The sequence below is a fragment of the Sinocyclocheilus grahami genome, unplaced genomic scaffold (assembly GCF_001515645.1).
Source record: "Sinocyclocheilus grahami isolate Dianchi unplaced genomic scaffold, SAMN03320097.WGS_v1.1 scaffold1568.1, whole genome shotgun sequence".
In the NCBI taxonomy this organism is placed as follows: domain Eukaryota; kingdom Metazoa; phylum Chordata; class Actinopteri; order Cypriniformes; family Cyprinidae; genus Sinocyclocheilus; species Sinocyclocheilus grahami.
This window is the reverse complement of record NW_015506747.1, coordinates 59051-79727: the sequence shown is the minus strand read 5'-3', so window position 1 is coordinate 79727 and position 20677 is coordinate 59051. Positions and strand designations below refer to the sequence as shown.

The 20677-nt window shown below is 37.5% G+C and overlaps 1 protein-coding gene and 2 long non-coding RNA genes across 3 annotated transcripts in view; 2 read left to right on the top strand and 1 right to left on the bottom strand.

Annotated features, from left to right (window-relative positions):
- The first annotated feature begins 3080 nt into the window (after positions 1–3080).
- LOC107571231 (cytochrome b-245 light chain-like) lies at positions 3081–6485 on the top strand. The gene is made up of 6 exons (XM_016257546.1): positions 3081–3342; positions 3829–3898; positions 4083–4157; positions 4355–4438; positions 4563–4644; positions 6155–6485. Exons 1-6 carry the CDS (start codon positions 3285–3287, stop codon positions 6344–6346), a joined length of 561 nt encoding a protein of 186 aa, XP_016113032.1. The 5' UTR covers positions 3081–3284; the 3' UTR covers positions 6347–6485.
- A 4748-nt stretch (positions 6486–11233) lies between these two features.
- Positions 11234–20677, bottom strand: part of LOC107571232 (uncharacterized) — a 13993-nt gene continuing 4549 nt past the window's right edge. Inside the window, exons 2-3 of the long non-coding RNA XR_001607150.1 lie at positions 15898–15909; positions 11234–11246 (exon numbers count right to left, since the gene is read on the bottom strand). This is a non-coding gene — a long non-coding RNA (uncharacterized lncRNA). The remainder of the gene's footprint in view (positions 11247–15897; positions 15910–20677) is intronic.
- LOC107571233 (uncharacterized) lies at positions 15398–16716 on the top strand. Its single transcript, XR_001607151.1, has 3 exons — positions 15398–15449; positions 15738–15815; positions 16683–16716. It is a non-coding gene; the product is annotated as an uncharacterized lncRNA (long non-coding RNA).

Genomic DNA, 20677 nt, shown 5'->3' with positions numbered 1-20677 from the left:
AAACACGTCGTGTTTTCGTAATCCTCCATTTCTCAACAAGGAAGTTAATCTTGCTCAAAGAAAAAATGAAACTCATTGTCTTTTGTGCTCGTTTAATTATGACTGTTTCTTTGATGTCTAATGTTAAATTCACTGTCATGTACATTGAAGAAATAAGTGCTGTAGGTCAGAAAGATCTTGGTTACTGTAGGTTAGACACGTATACAATAAGTGTGTGTAACTACTGATGCATATGGACAGTGCTACTTAAAAGACTTAGGCTGAAAATGCTACTGAGTCATTTGTTTTGAACCAGTGATTCAGGGGGCATATCAAACTAGTTAATAGTCTTTTATCAGAGGTGTAAATAATTAGAGTAAATGTAATTAGTTACTGTACTTGAGTATCTTTTTGGGTACTTTGTAGTTGTACTGAGTAACAAAGATATTAGCAACTTTTACTCTTTACTTCATTACATTTTTGAATGAGTATCTGTATCTGTACTCTTTACTCCACTACACTTGAAATGAGTGTTGCAGTTACACATTACATTTGGCATGGACTTAGCTTTTTCTGCAGCAGTTTATTTCTGCTACACAAGACGTGATACTGCCTATTACAGGTCACTGAAAGTACTGCATCTTGTGCGTTTTGCCCTTACTCACCCAAACTTGTCAACAAGGCTACTTTATGTGAATGCGAGTTCCTTAGCAAGTATTTGTGAATCAGAGGTGTTTTATATATGAGATGAGGACATGACTGCAGCCGGCAATGAGGCCCAAAAAAGCACATCCACTGCAAGAAGGCTTCAGCTTTTTAATTTTACTTAACATTATTTTATTTATCCATTATACTGAAGATACCTTTTTGAAAGATATTGTTTGTTTGTTTGTTTGTTTCGTAACTTTGAGGTGTTCAGTTTTATTTTGGTTTTAGAAAATAAACGTGATTGCTCTCCTCACAAATCAACTCTTTCTTGTTTTTGTTTCATGCTCTCTGTGCCTTGCCCTGGACTTTTATGTCACTTTCTGTCTTCCGTGGTGTTTGCAGTTTGTAGACCGTTTGTTCATTGGTTCCCTTTGATTAGTCTCCCCAGGTGTGTCTTATCTTGTTAAGCTTAATAGCCCCCTCTGTGTATATATAGCCCTAGTTTTTCTTTAGTTCCTTGTGAGTTGTTGAATGTAATGGTTGTCTGTTTGCCAGTCAGTCTGTTCTTTGTTCCCTTTGGTTTTTGCCTTATTGTTTGTTCTAGTTTTTCAATGAAATACCAGCACATAGATCCTTGCCTCTGCCTGTTTTCCACAGCTTCTCCACAACGTTACAGTTTTTCACTGGCATGTCTCTTTGACTAGTGCAGCGGTGGCGAACTCCAGTCCTGGAGATCCGCAGCCCTGCAGGGTACAGCTCCAACCCTAATTAAAACTCACCTGCCTGTAGCTTTCTAGTAACCCTTCAGACCTTGATTAGCTTGTTCAGGTGTGTTTGATTAGGGTTGACGCAAAACTCTGCAGGGCTGCGGCTCTCCAGGACCGACGTTCGCCACCCCTGGACTAGTGCATCTTTGAGTCTATATTTAGTATAAGTAAAATACTTAAGTACTGTTAAAATCAGATACTCTAAGACTTTTACTCAAGTTATTTTGGAATTGGTGACTTGTAACGTGTAGTGGAGTAATTTTCACTGTAAGGTATCTGTACTTTTACTCAAGTATGGTTTTTAGGTACTCTTTACACCTCTGTCTTTTATCGGCCTGATTAAATAAGCTCTCCAAGAAACAAACCGAACAAGCCCTACAATTATAGCATGCATTATACAGAAAGTCTTGTGCACTTACTTCCTTTTGCATGCATGCGCTGTCAAGTGGCCAAAACTGCAAGTGTGGGTATTTGGACAGGCCCTATGATTTAGGACACCACTTGCTGTCCCTTCAAATAGTGCCCAATTTAAGGGTATGGGGGTGATTTTGGATAATGCCCTGGTTTGTTTCCTTTATAACCTATCATTTACACCTATGTGTCATTTAGTTCCTTGTTTGGTATGTGTGTATAAATACCCCTCTCAATTCTCAGTTGTGTTGTGGGTTTATTTTTATAGTGGTGGTTTTGTGACTGTCTTTGAGATTGTGCTCCTGAATGTTTTGTATATTAAAGCTTTGACTGCTAGAATTTTAATCTCTCCTTCGCCTTCTTGGACCATGTGTGACACTTAAATTCTTATTGCCTTGTAGTTTTAAATAAAAAATTTCCTATCAAACTCACAAATTTTCACAAACAAGCTATTTCTCCGCCTGCACGTGTATTATCTGGAATAATAAACAAAAAAAAAAGTTTTTCTTGGAGTGGGTGGCACTTTCAGTAATTGAGTTTAAAAGTAAAAGGTTAAAAGTATTCCATTTATCTTGAAATCAATAATTAGTGCATGCTTAAAATATGCATGTTTAAATGATCAACAGTCCTATACCTTTAATTAGTGTTCATATTTCAGACAAGGTTTTTTTCCATTAGAAATGCTCTTCTTTCAGATAAAAGGAATCGTTCTGTAAAGTATGCTCCAAATGGAGTATTTATTTAAATTCCTAATTTATGGATTTCCCATTACAAGCTTATTATATCTCAAGTAAAATTAGAGAACTCCATTTTAAAATGATAGAAACCCTTGTAATATATGTTTTTGAGTGGATTCTTTGAGAATGTATATCCTTTGTGCTCCTTTTGTAATAATAAAGAAGAATCAATTTCACATTTGTTTTATCATTGTCCTTACTTTAATCTTTTTGGTCAGAAATTAACACATTGCCATTTCTTAGATTTAACATATTGATGCAGATTACAGAAACTATTATTTTTCTTTCACAGGCGTTCTGAAAGGTGAATCCGTACCAGAGAACAGAAACTACCTCATAACCCAGCCTTAACCCTAATCCTGACAGACCGCTTTGTCGACCAATCATGAACACCTTTCTCCACGCCCCTACCTTTCAGCACGCCCTAATCTTTCAACGCGCAGATTTCTCACGTGACCTCAACTCATTTGACCCATAGACATATCTGACCAACGAGAAAGTTCCTGTTTGCTGTCGTCCCGCCTCCTGTGGTAACTATTTTTATTAACGTGTCCAGTCTAGCGCTTTTATGTTCTTTCATGAATTTACTGTATAATTTGATGAAACGTTGAACAAAGTGAAAAGGAAGTGATGAAACGAAAGGGTTTGGTTTATGACACGCTGGCCACTTCCTACTTTTCTTTTATAGAATTAAGTTGAAAATAAAGTTCACTTATCAGTGTCAGCACGCATTCAAGTGATCATGGGGAAAATTGAGTGGGCGATGTGGGCAAACGAGCAAGCTCTGGCTGCTGGACTCAGTAAGAACACACATACTCTAATTATATCTCGTTTAGTTTTTCAGGTGCTCTAAAACATCTAAACAAGGACTAGGCTAAAGTATTACTTACATTAATGTTTCTCGAATTGTGTCGTGACTACAGATATGTAAAACTCAAAAGAGAAGACCGCAACTACATACATGGGTTTCAAAGTATAAATCTAGCTGCTGTCATTCATGTCGTCATTCAAGCTGTCATTCGAGTGTTTTTTGTTTTTATTGGTTTGTTTTTATTTTGTTTAGAATGTGGGTTAATCTCTTTTATTATCTTTAAAAGCAAGAAGTTGATTTTCACTCTCTGAGCTAAGTTACGTTAAAAATATAAAATAATATTTAAAAATATGTATATTTGACATTTATTTGATTTTTACATTTGAAATATAACATTTAAGTGAATGCAGGCTAGTGTTAATATGAGGAAATGGAAATGAGGAAATGAAATTAACTTCTTTTTTTCCATTTGCAGTTTATGCGACTGGTGGGATTGTCGGGGTGGCTGGTCAGTTCAGAGGCTGGCAGTTTGCATGTTTCGGCATGTATCCTTACAACCTCTACAGGGCTCTTTCCTATAAATGCCTGAGACTCTGTTTGCCCTTTATTTTCATTGTCATTTCCTCATTTGTTCTTCTAGTCTTTTGACTTGTAAAGTACACCTTTTTTTTTTGTAAAGTACCAATGTGTATTTCTAGTGTACTCATTTATATCCTTGACTGTGAAAAGTGCTGCCGGTGTGTTTGTGTGTTTGCTTGAATATCCACGAAGCAAACGGGGCAAAGGCACCAGCGTTGAGAGAACGTGAGTGTTTTATGAAGAGTCAATCTGAACTCATTTGAGACTGTAACTAGTTACAGGAAATACAGGCTGGTGATTTCAACACACTATCAATAATTCTCTGCAAAACATTTTATACTGAGTCATTTGTATAATGAAGACTTCCTTTGTGTGCTTTGAATTATAAACTTCTCATGGAAAGCTTTTCTGTTTGATTTCAGTGGTCAGTACTGCTTCACAGTTTGTGTAAAGGCTGTTGGACCCCTGACCAGAAACTATTACGTCAGAGCATTCTTGCACGCTGCGTAAGTCTGTTATATTTCAGTCAGGTGTTTTCATGCATGTCCTTTCTCTTGTTATATAAGACACCATCTTATGTGTTTCAAATCATGCACACATATGTCTGTCTCTGTGTGTTTTACTTTGCAGGCTGTGTGTTCCTGGAGGGTTCATGTTAGCCACAGTTCTGGGATGTGTGTGTCTAGGAATTGCCAGTTTAATCTATCTTTCAGTAAGTTCATAATCCAATTCAGTGCTCTTTCATCTGAACTCCAGATAAACAACATGACCGAATGAATGTGAATACAAATGTAACTAAAATAAGATAGGACGGCCACTCCTGGGAAGGTTCTCCACTGTTCCATGTTTTTGCCATTTGTGAATAATGGCTCTCACTGTGGTTCGCTGGAGTCCCAAAGCTTTAGAAATGGCTTTATAACCTTTTCCAGACTGATAGATCTCAATTACTTTCATTCTCATTTGTTTCTGAATTTCTTTGGATCTCGGCATGATGTCATGCTTTTGAGGATCTTTTGGTCTACTTCACTTTGTCAGGCAGGTCCTATTTAAGAGATTTCTTGATTGCGAACAGGTGTGGCAGTAATCAGGCCTGGGTGTGGTAGAAAAATTTAACTCGGGTGTGATAAACCACAGTTTTAACAGGGGGGCAAACACTTCTTCACACAGGGCCATGTTGTCACATTCAGGTGTGCCAGGGAACAGGCAGGAAGACGAGGATAAAGGATATCAGAACACTTTAATGATTAGACGAGAGGGTAGGAGCACACGCACAAGGTAACATTCACAATAACTGACCCCACTAGGATACAAGAGACAGGAACTTATAGGGCAGATAATGAGGGGCAGACAGGTGAACACAATGAGGTGATTAACTAATAATGGGAACAGGAACAGCCAAATAAGGACACAGAGGGAGAAACCATAATCAACAGTCCACAGGGGTGTGACACATGTAGTTTTGGATTTTGTTTTCCCTTAATAATAAAAACCTTCGTTTAAAAACGGCATGTTGTGTTCACTTGTGTTATCTTTTACTAATATTTAAATTTGTTTGATGATCTGAAACATTAAAGTGTGACAAGCATGCAAAAAAATAAGAAATCAGGAAGGGGGCCAACACTTTTTCACACCACTGTATATATATTTGTTCATTTGCTTCCTCCTATAAAATCCCCTTTTTCACATTCAAACTGTTACAGAAACAGTTCACCCAAAATAAAAATTGTTATTTACTCACTCGCATGTTGTTTCAAACCTATATGATGTTATTTATTTTGTAGAACACAAATGGAAGTGTTTAGCAAAATGTTCTTAAATGATGAAAATGAAAGGGGAGAGATATTTTCAGCTCTCAAAAATGACGAAAAGCACCGGAATATAAAAAAGCAGTTCATATGCACATTCTTACATTACCCTTTTGTGTTCCACGGAAGAAAGAAAATTTAAGAATGACATAAGTATGAATGATGTAGATGTCGACAGAATTTTGAGTTAACTAAAGTTTTAAAAACATGTCTTCTTTGAACTGACCACTGATGTGCTGACAGATGATGTGAGTGTAATATGATGTAATATCCCACAGTATTTTTGTATAATACTTTATTTCATTTGACTCATGAACTGTCATTTGGAGAAGAACTCTTTGGACAACATCTATTTTTGGATGCATTTGGTTGTGTGGCCTTTGATTTGATACATGATTTTGAACTTTGGCATCACAGGCAGCTATTCACGGAGAACATTGGGAGCCCATACTGCCCCGCAGAGAGCCACCAAAGCGTGTTGGGGATAGCATCAAAGAGCCTCCTCAAAACCCTCCACCTCGGCCTCCTCCTGAACTCCGCCGGAAGAAAGCAGATAAACTAGAGGCTGCTGTGTATGACAATCCCATGTCTGTCACCGTCAGTGAATAAGGATTCCATTGTGAAAACAGTAACCTATTATTCAAGGAGGCTTCAGTAACAAGTAACTGTATTGATATGAAACATTTATGATGAGTTTATACTAACAAACTGCATCAAGACAGAGAGAGAGCTAGCACTGAAAATTTTTATTTTAAGCAGTGCCACAGGCTGATTGTCTCCATGCCACGCCGCACTGATGCAGTAATTCATGCAAAAGGAGCCCCTACCAAGTATTGAGTACATGTACAGTAAATGAACATACTTTCCAGAAGGCCAACAATTCACTAAAAATGTTTTTTTTATTGGTCTTATGAAGTATTCTAATTTGTTGAGATAGTGAATTGGTGGGTTTTTGTTAAATGTGAGCCAAAATCATCACAATTAAAATAACCAAAGACTTAAACTACTTCAGTCTGTGTACATTGAATTTATTTAATACACGAGTTTCACAATTTGAGTTGAATTATTGAAATAAATGAACTTTTCCACGACATTCTAATTTATTGAGATGCACCTGTATTGTGTGTAACTGTTGATCAATTTTAAACATTCCAATTATTATTGCTACTAATAGAGGAGTAATTTTTATCATTATTAATATAATCATAGAAGAAAAAACAAATTTTACTGGATTGCTGTTAAAATGATTACAGTGATTGTGTATATTTACCTCAAGAGAAAATATATAGTTATGTCTTCATTTGTTCTTACAATAAACTCAGGATGTGCTCCATTCAATCATGTGTCATCTATAGAGTTAAAATATTGCCAAGTTTCATTTCCTTTTTTATGTGTCATGTCATCCTGAAATGTCTATATTCATAACTAAAGAAACAAAATCATGTACAATGATCATTATATTATGGCAGAATGTAAAACACGTCATGTTTTCGTAATCCTCCATTTCTCAACAAGGAAGTTAATCTTGCTCAAAGAAAAAATGAAACTCATTGTCTTTTGTGCTCGTTTGATTATGACTGTTTCTTTGATGTCTAATGTTAAATTCACTGTCAAGTACATTGAAGAAATAAGTGCTGTAGGTCAGAAACATCTGATTGTTCCCATCAAACTGACAAAATGCTCTGAAAATCTGTTCTGCTCTATGACATAGGAGCTTTAAAGGTTTTGACATTCTGAGCATGACTGCCCAGTAGCATGTTTAATTGTTCATTTCATTTCATCAAACTTTGACAGATAAAATGTGAAGTTCTTCCATGCTTGGTTACTGTAGGTTAGACACGTATACAATAAGTGTGTGTAACTACTGATGCATATGGACAGTGCTACTTAAAAGACTTGGGCTGAAAATGCTACCGAGTCATTTGTTTTGAACCAGTGATTTGGGGTGCATATCAAACTAGTTAATAGTATTTTATCGGCCTGATTAAATAAGCTCTCCAAGAAACAAACCGATCAAGCCCTACAATTTAATAAAATAGCACACATTATACAGAAACTTCATATTTGTAAATTAGTAAATCATTTTGTAAAGCAATTGGTGCAACTGATTAAAAAAGTTTTTAAAAGCTTTGTTTTTCCCATCTATAGCAACAACTAAGTTAGAGTTCAAAAATCTTAATATCATCAAAAGGGAACTAAGTAGAATTCTACTAGGGATGTTTGTGAACATTGGGTCAGAGAGAACTGCATACCTGTTCTCAGGGTCATAGGTTCCCCGGATATACTGTAGCGCACAGACTTTATAATATGTTGTTAAAGTTTTTAGAGAAGTTGACGTTTAGTGCAGCTGGCTAAGTAAGTGTATATGATAACTGAATCCTTGCATTTTTAGACATACTTTATAGCCTGGGCAACAAGTCAGTTCCTTATGTACCATATAATTCTGTGGACCATAGGACTCTGGAAACATAGGACCCTTTTTTAATGTGTTTCTTATGAGCCTATTTGGGGAACATGCCCTTACGAAAATTAACCATGGTTTTATTGTAGTAAAAGTGTAGTAACCATGGTTTTTTGGCATATTGATTACCATTTGCAAACCACAGTTTTACTACAAATACTATGGTTAAACTATGGTTAATTTGTGGTTACCATGGTTTAGCTATAGTAACCATGTTTTTTTGGTTTAATTTGTAGTAAAACCATGGTTCATTTTCATAAGGGTGGGACCTTGGAAACATAGCAACAATCCCAACTGGATTGCAATTAGACAAACATGCTACCAAGCATTTTAAAGGTGTAATTCACCACTGGCAAGATGTGATTTCTATAAAAGTTGACTGTCTATGCAGTAGAAAGGCATTTTTTAAAGGGGTCATATGATGTTGCTAAAAAGAACATTATTTTGTGTATTTGGTGTAATGAAATGTTTAAGTTTCAAAAAACACATTATTTTCCACATACTGTACAATATTGTTTCTCCTCTATGCCCCGCGTTTCTTTCGCGTAAATTTTCACAAAGCTCATCGTTCTGAAAAGCGAGGTGTGCTCTGATTGGCCGGCTATCCAGTGCGTTGTGATTGGCCGAATACCTCAAGCGTGTGACAGAAATGTTACGCCCCTTACCATATTGTGATGCCTTGTCCCGGCCGGAGCGATGAGACAAAAACATTAAAACCCATTACAAATGAGGCATTTGTTGCATCCAGTGGGGACATAATTACGGATTATAATGACTTATAGTGTCTTTTTACGCGTTGCATTGCATCGTGCCACGTAAACATAAAACCATGTCTGCATTTGTGATCGGAGAAATGACAAACTTCAAATGCTTCTCTACACTGCTCAAAATTCGCGTTTGAAACGTCAGTGGCAAATTCTTTAAATATAAAAACGTACTTACAGTCTGTGAGTCAGAACAGCCGGCATTGTAGTCTACTCTACCAGGATCAGGAAACAGTCCTCCATAAAATGTGCTGCACACATCTGAATATTTGGGTTGAACTGTTCTGGAACAGTGTTGTAAATACAAGTTAACCACTGATTTCTAGTCGTGTCCTCTTTTGGAAGGCCAAACAAAGTACTTTCACAACGAAACACAGCGTCACACATGGCGGGCTAGAGTGAGCGGAGGCCGGAGGCCTAGAGTGAGCAGAGGCGGGCGGCTAGAGTGAGCAGTGGCCGGCGGCCTAGAGTGAGCGGCGGCAGGCAGGCTTGCGGCAACCACATGTGGCGCCCCCGGGCTGGACTCCGCTTCGTCCACGGTGAAAGCCGATCCGAGAATAAAAGTTACACTTTCTTTCTTTGCGTGAACATTTGGGCGGCGTTATGCAAATCTTCCCACATCGTGACGTAGACATGTGGGGGCATGTTAGAACGAGCCGTTTTAGGTAGGCGTGGTTGACTCTAACTTTTATAAAGAATATCTCTTTGGATTTGAGACTTTAGTCTTTGCAGCTTTACAGATCTTCTTTATGCACCAAGAGCTTATAACACTCCAAAGAGAAAGGAAAAATTGAAATCGCATCATATGACCCCTTTAAAAATAGGTGATACACAACTAGAGAAAACAAAGAAATGGCTGTGATGAGAAAAGGGAAGAAACGCCCATAATGTACTGGGCTTGATCAAACTATAGTCATAATAATAAATACATTGGCCCTGTTCCAAATAGCATATTTCATGTGTATTTGTGGTCTTACAATGCCTGGCGTGTGATTTTAGCTTTTAGAAGGGTGCTCGCAAGCATCCCTATTGCAGCTGTTGTGTGCCCTCGATGCTCACTTCTGCTGAGCCTGCACTGAGATGAGCTCTGCAGCAGATGTCTACCTGACAGTCAAAGTGGCATTGCATCATGAAAGCGTGGACTCAAGGGAAGGGTGCTTTTCAAACCGAAGGACACATCCTAGTAAGGCTGCATATCTTAGAACAGGGGTGCCCAGTCCTGTTCCTGGAGATCTACCTTCCTGCAAGGTTCAGATCCAACCTTAATCAAACACAACTGAACCAAATAATTAAGTTCTTTAGCAGCACTTGAATTACAGACAGGTGTGTTTGATCAGGGTTGGAAATTAACTCTACAGGTAGATCTCCAGGAACAGGATTGGCACCCCTGCCTTAGAAGGCCTGCAGGAAAGACTGTTTGAGAAGCACCTGAAGACCCGAGGGTTATGGGTGACATTCAACAATGAACTGATTTCCACCGAATAATGTCTGTAACCTGGAAATTACCTTTTCTTTTTTCAGCCCCAATATTTTAGTTTTTATTGTGCTTTAGGTGAGAACACAGTTCATTCCCTTTGAAATACTGGGAAACATTGAAATAATACATATTTAGGTTCTGATAATTGACCATTAACTCAGCTAATACAAATCAAATAGTGACACACCGGCAGTCTGCTTTTTATTTTTTATAGAACTAAACAGATACATATATGTACTTCAAATCAAACATTAATACATGTAACACTGTGAATCTTTTTAAACTTTTGTTTCGCTTTTATTTTGAATGCTTCTTTATGAAGTTTGATATGCTGAATACAAAAATCACATTACTTTTTGTGTATCATTAACAGTGCTCTTGAAAACTAAAACAAATATGTTGACAAATTATACAAGATAATCTGTTATTACTCATGCATAGAAATGACGGTACATAGTATAAATGTTAAAATAAATTAGTCCATAATATGATATATAAAATAGTGTGTAATTAATAGTACAATAATAGGTCATATAATAATAATAATAATAATATATTTAAAGTAGCAAATAGCCTAATAATAATAATAATAATAATAATAATAATAATAATAATAATAATAGCAAATAGAATGTACTGTGACATTGCAAGCACCATGCTCTAAGGCTGATATATACACAAGGGCTCTGTCCACATGGCTACCAAATCAAGTAGCCATGGCCAGGCTTCTTCTGCTGCTAAAATTCAAACAAAAAATTCTAGAAATTACTCCAAGCTTGTTTCTCTGGCGCATAAGGACTTGAGAAGCTAAACATTCTTTATCATGCAGAGGGCTCAAAAAGCCGCATCATCCATCTCTCAATTGTGCCTTAATATGTATGTACTGTTGTTTAAATGTATTTCTATTGTGAAATTATTAAGAAAAATGTTTCGAATTTCATTTAGTCCATTCTCTCATATTCCCATACAGAAGCGCTCAAAAAGAGAAATTATAATGTACAATATTTTTTGAACAACCTCCTTAGTCAATTAAAAGAAACAAGAAGAAGAAGAAGAAGAAGAAAACTAATGCGTCCAAAATCGCATACTACTTGAGTAGGTACTATATTTGAATTTGAACGTACTTCCCGACCGTTAAAAAAGTATGTTCTATATAGAATGAATGTGGGTAGTATGAATGGAATTCGGACCTACTACCAAAGCCACTAGAAGGCAAGCCTGCAACCATTAGCCGAAAAAGCGTAATGGCTAAAGCTAACGCTTCCGGTCTGGCAGTACGTGGGAAAGGAGACCAGAGGCTGTTTTTTTTTTTGAATGGATGTCAATGTAGGAGAGGCTTCACTATGCTGAATAAACAGCTTTTTAGAGGAAACAGTTTATCATTTAATGAATCGACAGCTTATCTGCTAATCTTCAACATGTTTTACACTAAACAATACTTTTGGATTTAACTATTTTTAGAGTTTACCATGAAAAAAAATGCCGTTTTATAAGAGAAGTCACTGACTCTTTGCGACACATGGGATTCAGCTTACGGCACTCCTCATTCATTCCTATGGTATCCGTAATCGACGATTGAGTGTCGCACAACTCTTACTGAAATTCAATGACGTCAAGGCTGTAATATGCTTGGCTATTAAGGCACACGTGATCCAAGTTAGCCGTTAAGCTTTCTCCAGTAGTAAGTATTACAGACCCGCTCATCTCCCTATATTAAGACAATGGGTGCATCTCAATCAGCTCCCTTGTCCAGTAGTCAGGGCACTGATCAGAAAAAAATAATATAAAAATGAGATTGGTCCTGCCTGTTGTTTTTTAATTCCAGTGATGACGTTCTACTATGTTGTCCGTTGACGCTGTACATAATCATGTCCCTGGAATTTGAGTGATCACTGTCCCAACCTGCAGTGAGTTAAGCCCCGTTCAGACTACACGATTTTAGCCCAATTTTTGAAATTTTACAATGGAGGAAATGTTCATGGAGCTACAGCATTACACCAAATTCTGTGACCCTAGTAGGCGTTGTTGTCACTGTTTGGCTCGATCACATAGGCGGATTAGGTACGCAAACAACGTAACTTCAAACATAGGTGAGATCTGTGACTACAGGTTCATAAAATGTTCGCACGAACTCGCTTGGCGCCCGTGCACATTGTATGAGCGCATCAATACAGTCTGGTCGCGTCAATTCACTCTGTTAATGTGTAACCTCCTCTATTTTATAGCCTATCCAGGAAAGAATTTTGGTCTAATATGAACAGTACAGCTGTTACATTAAATACTTTCAAATTTAGAAAAATCTACTTTTTTTCAAAAGAAAATTTTCCCTCTGCTTATGTTTTAGCCTTAAGATGGATACTATTAGAGATAAAATTGTAACCATGCAGCCGTCAGCTATAGTATCGCATCAGATGGCTTGCTATAGATCGCCTGAGGAACAATTCCACACATTCTCTACTATAGGAGAGGAAGAATTGTATAAACTTGTTAAATCATCTAAACCAACAACATGTATGTTAGACCCTATTCCATCTAAGCTCCTAACAGAGGTGCTTCCAGAAGTCATAGATCCTCTTCTGACTATTATTATTTCATCATTGTCAATTAGGATATGTCCCCAAAACCTTCAAACTGGCTGTTATTAAGCCTCTCATCAAAAAACCACAACTTGACCCCAAAGAACTAGTTAATTACAGACCAATCTCAAATCTTCCTTTTCTGTCCAAGATACTAGAAAAGGTAGTATCCTCACAATTATATTCCTTATGCTGATGATATTTAGCCTTATATTTCTTCGCAGCCCGGCGAAACATACCAATTTGAAAAACTTGCGGAATGCATAGTCGATATAAAAAACTGGATGATGAGTAATTTCTTACTGCTAAATTCTGTTGTTCTGCACGCTTAATAAACACAATTCCAAAATGCAGCAGCTAGAGTTCTTACTAGAACTAGGAAGTATGACCATATTAGCCCAGTTCTGTCAACACTTCACTGGCTACCTATTAAACATCGTATAGATTTTTAAATCTTGCTTATTACTTATAAAGCCCTGAATGGTTTAGCACCTCAGTATTTGAACGAGCGCTTGTTTCATTATAGTCCTCCACGTCCGCTGCGTTCTCAAAACTCTGGCCATTTGATAATACCTAGAATATCAAAATCAACTGCGGGCACCCGATTCTTCTCCTTTTTAGCGCCCAAACTCTGGAATAACCTACCTAACATTCTTCGGGAGGCAGACACACTCTGTCAGTTTAAATCTAGATTAAAGACCCATCTCTTTAACCTGGCTTACACATAACACACTAATCTACTAGAGTCTAGTAGAGAATATTAGAGTCTTCTAATATTAGAGTCTTCTAATATTCAAAGGCTGCATTAATTAGGTCAACTGGAACCGGGAACACCTCTCATAACACCCGATGTACTTGCTACATCGTTAGAAGAATGGCATCTACGCTAATATTAGTCTGTTTCTCTCTTATTCCAAGGTCACTATGTGGGGGCGTGTTAGAACGAGCCGTTTTAGGGGGGCGTGGCAGAGTCTTAACTTTGATAAAGAATATCTCTTTGGTTTTGAGACTTTAGTCTTTGCAACTTCAGGGATCTTATCTATTCACAATCAGCTTGTAACACGCCAAAGAGAAAGGAAAACTTGAAATCACATCATATGACCCCTTTAAACTGAACTGAGCTGGATGGTGACATCACTGAATTCAATGATGAACTGCCTTTAACTGAAAAATTAGTGTTTACTATTGTCATTTTGCATTATTGACACACTATTTTCCTAATTAATGCTGTTCAGTTGCTTTGACACAATCTGATGCGTTAAAAGCGCTATATAAATAAAGGTGACTTGACTTGACTTAACAGCAAATTAATGTGAAATACTGAGGTAAAGTGCATTAGGCAACACCACTGTTTCAGTGGAGATTTTAAACAGTATGTGGTGGGATGACCTTTAGAGGTCAGTAGTAAACAGGCGAAAGGGGCCATGAAGTGACTTTAATCAACAGGCACATTTTTATTCAGACAGGTCAAAAGTATTAAAACACCACATCACCAATCTTTGATGCAAATACCCACATCAGAAAAAAATGAAAATAAAAATAAATAAGATACAACAAAAAGAAAACCAACTATAGATGGCCACAGGTTACCTAGAAAGTGAAGACAGAAGTGGCACAAGAGCAAAAGTGTCCTCACAGCAGTCAAGCTCACAGCAATCACACTGCAAACCTACAGGAAAAACAAAGATAAAGTGATCAAACCACCACACAATCCCAGCTACCTCACCACCGCCATCCACACAGTGAGGGCAACTCAGTGGCCACCATTGGCTTAAGAAACCAAAACTGAACCTACAAAAGAAAAGAATAAACAACTTAATTAACAGTAGGCAATGCAGGTGACACAAACACAAGTCAGCATTGTAACACAGTCACTATTAATCCAGTTTCTTTGGGGCCTAATCTCTCCTCTGACACTCTGGGTCCCAAATTCACAGAACAAAATAAATAAAAAACAATAACAAAAGTATTAAATCTAAAGTAAACGGTAACCGTGCATCCCTTTAACATCCACTATTTTCGACTGGGACAGTCAGGCAACCATCAGTCATGCAATAATCCAGCCACAACACTCCTTAATCGGTGCATCATATGTTCAGTTCATGCCGAAGCTCCGGGATTATTTAACGTAACTGCTTATCTGCTGCCATTCTTTTGAAGTGCTATATCATTCTTTTCAACTTCTAAATCCGCCACGACATCCCCGAAATCAAAAGCGGAAGCGAAAGAGCAAACAAACTTCACTACTTCCTTATATAACGCTGGGGCTGCTGGGACTTGTAGTGCCCAAATCATGGTCCCATTACAAGTATGTTCTAGTACTTCTTTTGTTTGTTATTTTCAGATTCCTAGTCTGGCTGTAGTCTGCAACGTCGGAGGTGCATTTTGGATCCTCTTCTTGTGAATGCCATAGTATCGATGATAACATCAATTGGTAAGTTAATAATGTCAGTTAGCCGAAGTTAACTAGCTTAGTTGAACGAAGAGAAGCATAGTAAGTTCTCTTCTCTCCTTTGCCTCTTTATCGCAAGTAAGGTAATTCTCTTCAAATGCTATTTAAGTCAGAAAGTGTGTACCAATGTCGTATGTAACTTTAGAGATGGTCCCTAAATTCATTGACAGATGTTAACTTTAACATAAAACAGCGAGCTAACAACCTACTGAGGAAAACTGAGCTAAGAAACACCATTATTAAGAACATCTCTTGTATTTTATTTTCAAGTTTGAGGTCATGTCGTCTGCATCGGAGGTGTATTGGAGTCTTTTCTTGTGATTGCCATCGTAGCAGTGCTAACAACAGGTGAGCTTCCATCAACTTAACTAATGCTAATGTTATTAAATTAGCCAAATTAGCCTCTAGCTGCTGTTCTCCACTAACTCACAGAACAGGTTGACTTTTTAAAGAGAGGAACATGCTAGCACATGTTGAATAAACATGAGCACTGCACGTTTCAAAATCGAAACCCAGTGCGGGTGTTTTTATATCACTGTATTTCTGAAGGAAACCGACTGTCTTCGGAAAATTTTGGATGTCATTTTCATTTCTTCTTGCATGTAATGTCTGATAAAGCAGCATTTGTGAGCGGAGCACTGCTTTGTGTACAGCCGTTACCGGGGAAACCTTGATCTCTATCACTCCAACAGCGCCTTCTGCTGGCAGAGAATGAATTTGCATATATATGCCACCACAAATCGAGTGCAAGTCTGTGGGAAACACTGTAATATTATTTATGCAATTTGTAAGTGCAAATTTTAATGAATTATACTTGTCTCTTTAAAAATAAAAAATTAAGCCCCTTAGCTAATGTCACTTTTCAGCATAGCCTATTTTATTTTAAGTGAATCCCGTGTATTCTGATACATGCATTAATGTTTCTGGGCTAAGCCCCGGATATCCACTCACTGTAGAACTGCCCCTAGAATCAAACCCATTATTTCAGCACGTTGCTCTACTGATTGAGAATGCATTGTAAAAAAAATGGAGCATTAATAATTTGAATATGATGGATTATCAACTAATTATGTACCTTCCTTGTAGATGCGTTCAGATGTAGTATATAACATTTTTATTAACGTCAAAGTGCATACAGCACCAACAAGTTTGACAGTTGAGGCAAATTCTGGAAACACTGCTTTGAAAAATAATGTTTTTTTCCTGTGCTTGCAGGTTCATTCAGACAGTCAACATTTGTGGCACCAAATGCATTGAGTCACAGATCAGCTGGAATTTTGGAAAGAGGGTGCAGCCTGAATCCCATCCTGCTGTTTCTCATCTGAGAGCTTGTCAACTTTTACTGTCAAAATGACTGAAATTTAACACAACACCACAAATTCATTTTTACTGTATTTTATTTACACTACCAGTCAAAAGTTATTGAACAGTAAGATTTTTAATGTTTCTTAAAGAAGTCTCTTCTGCTCACCAAGACTGCATTTATTTGATCCAAAGTACAGCAAAAACAGTACAATTTTGAAATACTTTTACTATTTAAAATAACTGTTTTGTATTTGAATAGATTTTAATATGGAATTTATTCCTGTGATCAAAGCTGAATTTTTAGCATCATTACTCCAGTCTTCAGTGTCACATAATCGTTCAGAAATCATTAAGTGATAAGAAGTGATAGTGATAAGAAAAATTAAACAACAAGGATATTGGTCTCCTTATTTATATGCAATGGTGGATGAATTGTTGTCCACATGTGAAGTTTGTGCCAAATACAATGTAAGGAAAGGGATAGCGACACCAATAGGCCATATACCAGTACCAGAAGGGCCTTTAAGCATTTGGTAATAGACTATGTGGATAAGATAAAGTGAGTAGAAGGGAAAAGATACATGCTTGTGATCATAGACAGATTTAGCAGGTGGGTGAAAGCAGTACCATCAGCAGATCTGGGAGCAGGAACAGTAATTAATTTATAACAAGAGAACTAATTCCAAGATTTGGAATACCATCAGAAATAAGTTCAGATAATGGGTCGGCATTTATACTAAAAATTGTAAAACAAGTATTGCAACAATTAAGAATATAACAGGCACAAGGGTGCGTCAAAATTAACAAAATATGTGAAAGTACTAAATGTCGCATCTGGACCACTCAAACACACAATATATATTTTGTTAGCTAGATTTAACAAATACTCTGTAACACCCCAGGAAGCCAAACAGGCCCCTGGTTCCATGGTAACCCTGACACCCAATACATTTACGACCTCCTGGAATTTAGGTGAAGAAAATCGCTTCCATGCCCATAGGCAAAATCCACAAGGGAAGGACTTTTCTTTGCTAATTAATTAATAGGAAAACCTTTCTTTGAATGAACACACATGATCCTTCAGGTCATTGGGTATATTATTGTCATCGTGTATTTTGTCTTTGAAATTGTATACTGTTATGCAGGCTTATAATCGAAACACACTCCTGTCAGCTTACATATATGTAACTCTACCATGTTTAGTACCTATGAATTCGTATTCAGATGATCTAATTGAGAGTGTATATTGTATGTTTACACCTACGCAACATATTAGTGTTCTAAGAGTCTTTAATAATTGTGGTTCATTGTTTGCTTATAACTGGAGTCACTTCATCATGCAGATTTATGCTACAAGCTTTTGTAGAATTGTACAGTAAGGAAGTTATTTCCCTTAACCAGGAAATTAACGTTCTTAGAATTGACAAGACAGTTGACCCTGAGAGGTCAGCTAAATATCTACAGCGGATCTAAAATATTCATAATTAATTATAACTAGTTATGGTTAATTATTCATATTTCCCATGAGCTGATTCGTTACATAAACTTAATTGGATTGATGCATTACCTCTTGTACTAATGAGCTATAGCATGCAAACTAACAGGAGCACGCACTTAACACTGCATGAAATGCTTACGGGTCGACCCATGCTGTGCTATATGGTAGAGGAAAAGAAAAAAGGTAAAAAGAAAAAAAACATAAAAAGATGAACAACATTAATTAAACAGTGCCAGAGGATATAACAAAAAAGAATAATACTAAATAAATAAAAAATAAAGGTCTCACTTTATACAATAGAATACCTCCTTACAATATTATGAGTTCTAATAGCCTTTTTACTTGTGCAACTGGCTCTCTCAGTCTTGCACGGATGTGACTTTTAAAAGATGCAAGGGTGCAGAAGAAGCCAATCTGCTTCTCCAGTCAATTATGAGCAGGGATCTGGAGTAACGGAGAGAGAGCAACTGGACAGAGAGAAGAGAGACAATGCACACAAACCACAATTTAACACCATAACTTTTAAACAGAAATGAAAGTACACATTTTAAAATTAAAAGTCTTAGAAAATGAATAAATAAAATAAATAAATGCCAATTCAATATTGTAAAAGCTGTACTGTTCATATTAAAACTTTTAAAAGTTTTTAATGTATTTATTTATTTATTTTGAAAGTACACAGTACATTTGGAGAACATCAAAGTCTTTCTGTGTGAAAGAATTTCCCCTTAGGCTAGCTAGCTAGCTAGCTAGATATCAATGGAACATCAAAGCCGAGAAACGTAATCATGGTAACTAGAGAACGCAATAACACTCAGAGACCTGCTTAATAACCTTGTTTGTTGATGTAAAGAAAGCTGTTTTGAACAGTTCATTCGGTGCATGCGACCAGACTGTATTGACGCACTCATACAATGTGCACGGGTCACAGTCACAGATCTCACCTATGTTTAAAGTTACGCTGTTTGCATACCCAATCCGCCTATGTGATTGAGTTCAAGACAAACAGTGGCTAAGTTTACATGTAACCAAATAATCCATTTGTAATTGGATTGATGGCTCAATCGGACTGAAAAGCCTTCATGTAAGCACCTTAATCCAGTGGTCTGAAACTCAAATTGGCTAGGGGCCATTGCTGTGATTGACACCTCATAGGAAGGCCATTTTAACATTCAAGCACAACAAGAAAGCGGAAAATTTGATGCTTTTTTAAAGATCATTATTTTGTGTATTTGGTGTAACAGAATATGTTGACATGCTTTAATGTTCAAAAAACACATTATTTTTCAAATACTGTACATTATTGTAGGTCCTCTATGCCCCGCCTCTCTCAAATGCTTTGTTTTTTACAAAGTCCCTCCTTCCGACAACGCAGTCTGCTCTGATTGGCCAGCTGACCCAGTGCATTGTGATTGGCCGAACACCGCAAGCACTCGTCGGAAATGTAATGCCCCTTACCATAATCGCAAGCTTCATCTTTCAAAATAAATGTAAAGACAGAGCCCGAAAGGGGAACAGAGTCGTGTGACAGACACAGTGATGAAGCTGGTATGTGTTTGCAGCACACAAGCCATGGTTAAGACAGCTGACTCCACTGTGATGTGACCCTGTCTCTCTCTCTCTCTCTCTCACGCACACACACACACACACACACACACACACACACGATGTCTCTCTCTCTCTCGCTCGCTCGCTCACACACACAACACACAATGTCTCTCTCTTTCTCTCACACACGCACGATGTCTCTCTCTCTCTCTCTCACACGCACACACACACACACACACACGTCTCTCTCTCTCTCTCTCTCTCTCTCTCGCGTACGCACACAAACACACACACACACACACAATGTGCAAACCTCCGCATTTGAACAGTCAATAGCAAATACTTAAACTAATAACAAAACAGTAGCTGATTCAGAAGCGCCAGTTCCATTTGCAATAAACTTGGGACACTCTCCACATCAGCCGAGAAGGGGTCTGCAAACAGCTGGAAAGTGTCACGATGTGCCTTGAAGTCAGCAAAACGCTGATCAAATTCCTGCAGTAGGTTTTCAATAGCAGAGGCATATTCATCACCATTGATTGCTGTGCCCTCCTCCACAAGAGATCTGCATGTTGTGAAATGACTGAGGTTTTTTGCAGAAAGCTGAGTTTTCCACAATCTTAGTTTTGTGAAGAATGCTTTCACACTTTCATAGGCTGCTGTGATGAGCTGACCTGGGCCCTGGAGCTTCAGGTTAAGGACGTTCAGCTCCTGCGTTATGTCAACTAAGAATGCAAGATCCATGACTTATTTAGGATCATAAAATTCAGGAACATCCATTCTGCCATCTTCCATGAATCTCTTCACCTCTACTCTTAACTCAAAGAATCTCTTCAGGACATTCCCCCTGCTGAGCCAG